Raw genomic sequence first — 3,603 nt, forward strand, 5'->3', positions numbered from 1 at the left:
CATGAAATTGTCTGAAAATTGAATGGAAAATAGTCTTGGAAGAAAGTAGGAAAACCTACATTCAGTATTTTCCCCAAGGCATCCAGGCCCTCCCAAGGCTACCTTTTGTCAGCTCAGGGATCCCCCCATACACGCTTGCGCGCGCACACACACACACACACACACAAATGAGCCCTCCTTTGGAAGTAACCCATGTGAAACCACATGAGCTATCACTATCCCACTTCCGAAGTCGCAACCCTCAGCTCAAAGGGCACCTCCCAGACAGGCAGTGTGGTGAAATGATTAAAAACAAACATTGACAATTCCAAATGCTGGACGACTTGGGGAAAGATATTCAAATTTTCTGTTTTGTTTTCCCACATATAAAGGGGAAGTGGGGTGATGCTAGAAACAGACCCCTGACAGTGACCTGGAGTGTACTAAAGGAGCTAAAGTCTGCAAAGTGTTTAGCATAATGCCTGCCATGCCATCAGGACATCGTGTGTAATGACTATTTATTTGACACACACTGTGATGATTACGCACTACCTAGTCCACCGCGCAGCAGAGAGGGCACTCGGTCATTCCCCCTGCAACTGTGCCCTGTCACTTGCCTAATGGTCAGTTTGGAGAGCCTCTGGCTACAGCCTTGTCTTCTGGGGACCAGAGCATCCTGGGAATAAGCAGGTTGCTTTCAACTTTGTAGACATTTGTGCTTGCCACATATTCTATTCTCTCTCTCTTTTAAATTTGTTTGTTTTAAAGTGGTTATGGGTATGAGAGATTTAAATGTCTTTATTTTTATAAATCAAGGGTGAAAGACATAAATACTACACCAAAATGTTTATCCCATAAATGATGTATGTGTGTAAAAACGTGGGGAAGCATAAACAGTGGGCTGTTAGAAGATGCTGCTTCCTGCAGGCAGATAGCATGAACACATATCCATCCCATTATCTCTTACCTGGATTGCCAGGGACAGGAATAATTTTCTCTCTTGGCTCCATACAGCTTGCTCCACAGTCATCAGCTCTGGTTTTCCCGAATGAAGAGTCCAAAGGTGTCCAGAAATAACATTTATTAACCAACAATAAAACACACAATAGAAAAGGCCTTATAAATAAAACTATATATTTATAATGCTTTATTGTTTTTGCTCCAGTACTCCACAAAACACTACAGACAGTAACAAAATAATTCAATAAATATTAAAAATTTTCAAGAGAATTATAGGACACTCTTTATCATACGTGAGCATCAACAATGCCACAGCCATTAGATACACTGTTAAACACTATCATAGATATCTTTCTTGAATAAAGGACATAATAATTTTTTTTTAATCCGGAGTCATAACATTTACACAGATCCATACACAAGAGAACAACTCAGAGCGAGTGAAGCAGACTCCCCAGTGACCTGGAATCATCTGCCTGTACATCATTTAAAGATATTACAGTGTTAACAGGATAGAAGTCAACACACTAAAGAGAAATGCTGGGGTTCACTTGGGGTGAGAGGAGTGAAAATTGGGCAGTTGAGGAATGCTGCCTACATATTTTCCATGGCTCGCTTAGCAATGTGCTCCCTCCCCTTTTCTGCCTTTTCTTGGTTGAGGTACTCCAGAACTTTCATTAGCAGGTCTTCATCCAAGTACTGTCTGTTCGGGGTGTCGTCGTTCTTCGGGGACCCCACCGGGAATCTCTTGCTCACCGGGGACGGGTTCTCAGTCTCCTGAGAGTTGCCTTGGCTCAGATGCTCCTTGATTGCCTGCTCCAGTTGGTCTTCTTCCTGTAGGTCATCTTCAGATGAGCCTGGACTGGACACTCGCTTCACCTGGTTTGAATTCATGATCTCAGGGTACTTCACCAGCATCCGGGCCAAGTACTCTCCCAATTCTTGATCCTTGTCGTTCGGGTTTTCCAACGCCACTTGTCTGTTTTCAACATCAGGCATCCAGGCAGCTTTGGGAAGCTGGTTTGCTCTAGATCTTCCAGGACCAGGACCGTAGGGGAGCCTCGGCAGAACCTTCTCTCTGTTATACGGATTGGGAAAGTATGGAGATTTTTGATTGGTGGCACTCTCCATCCCTAAAAGATTTAAAATGTCCTCAACGCTGAGTCCATCTGGTAAGGCCTCTGTCACGGCATGACCAGGTGTCTTGGGGTACCCACTCTTGGAGAGCATCTTATTTGGGAGCAGGTCCGGATGGTCTAAGTCAGCCTCTGAGACGTCGTCTAGGTCAGCAGGAAGGTCGAGGTCCTGCTCGGGCTCCACTGACCCACTTGGCTTCTCCCCAGTTTTGAGCATGTCGATGAGGTCTTCAGGGGGGATCTGTAAATTCCTGGAGATTTCAATCAACTGATAAATGGACTGAGAATCAAGTGGTTTCTCAAAGAGCTTGGCTGCTCTTTCCCCATTTTGCCCATTCTGAGACCTCCCACCCCCGGCGGCACTCACTAACCTTTTCAAATAGGCGATCACTTTGGCAACGTCATCTGAGAGCTGGGCCTTATTCTCTTTCTGGAGATCTTCATCCTGCAGCCCCTGCGGCCCCGAACGCTTCATTTCTTCATTGATGTGTTCATTTTTTTCCATATTCTCTTTGCTGTCCCTCACCTCTTCCTGGGTGTGAGTCTCTATTTTCTCCTCCACGGGGTTCCAGTCTTCTCCCCCGACCACATCTTCATAGGCGATGTTACTGGCCTTGTAGATGTCATCTTCGTCATCTGTGTACAGCTTCTGCTCCTCATCGGCCCTCTCCCTTTTCTGGCTGCTTGGTCCCGTCAGTTTCCCCAGCTCTTGGAAGACAGACTCCAGGGTAGCAAGACTTTGAGGTGTGTACTGTTCCTCTACTATTTCATTGGTGCGTTTGAAGGGGTTGTCCCTGGAATTCTCTTCATACATCAGAGGGAATCGCATGTGCTTGAGCTTCCTCTCTGGCCACGGCTGAGTTTCATAATCATCCGTCACATCCCCAGGGAAGTTCTTTTCCGGATTGATGGCATAGGGCTTGTTTTCTTTCTGTACAGACTGAGGCTCACTTTCTGCCTGCCTCAGAGCTTCAAGGATTATCTTCATCCACTCGTCTTCACTCAGCGAATCCCTTGAGCTCTCCAGCAGGTGGCTTTCTTCACCATTTTCTTTTGGCTGAAGGGGAACAGAGACACCTTGGTAGGGATTATAGTCTGGGCTGCTTTCTTCTCTGTGAGCTTGCTGCCGGAGCTTTTCTATGTACTCCAAAGCCCGGATCATCTCGGGACTGGGAAACTTTTGGGCATTTTCCAATCTTGGGTCTGGTTCTTTCTGAAGCAGCTGGTTTCTCTGGAATGAAGCTGCCTCAACTCCAGAGATGAAGAAAATTAAATGGATGAGAGACAGGGCTGCTCCAAGCTGGTGGGTCTTAGCTTCTGCCATGTTTTAAAGATTTCCTTAAAGCATAGAAAACATGAATTAAGACAAATGAGACTGACTAGAAGACACTATAGCAAAACAAATAAACCACTGAGCAGGAAAAAAAAAAGACGAGACAATTTCACATTGCACTGAAGATAGCTCTCTAAAGTCCACAAATTATCTTCCATGTGATTCTCCCAAACTAACTCCAGGAATCTTTAGCAA

At 45.5% G+C, this 3,603-nt stretch overlaps 1 protein-coding gene across 1 annotated transcript; it reads right to left on the reverse strand.

Annotated features, from left to right (window-relative positions):
- Positions 1–1,533: 1,533 nt before the first annotated feature.
- Scg2 (secretogranin II) lies at positions 1,534–3,399 on the reverse strand. Its single transcript, XM_026390451.2, has 2 exons — positions 2,447–3,399; positions 1,534–2,326 (listed from the first exon to the last, which is right to left on the reverse strand). Exons 1-2 carry the CDS (start codon positions 3,397–3,399, stop codon positions 1,534–1,536), a joined length of 1,746 nt encoding a protein of 581 aa, XP_026246236.2.
- Positions 3,400–3,603: the final 204 nt, after the last annotated feature.

The sequence above is a fragment of the Urocitellus parryii genome, chromosome 1, assembly GCF_045843805.1.
Source record: "Urocitellus parryii isolate mUroPar1 chromosome 1, mUroPar1.hap1, whole genome shotgun sequence".
Lineage (NCBI taxonomy): Eukaryota > Metazoa > Chordata > Mammalia > Rodentia > Sciuridae > Urocitellus > Urocitellus parryii.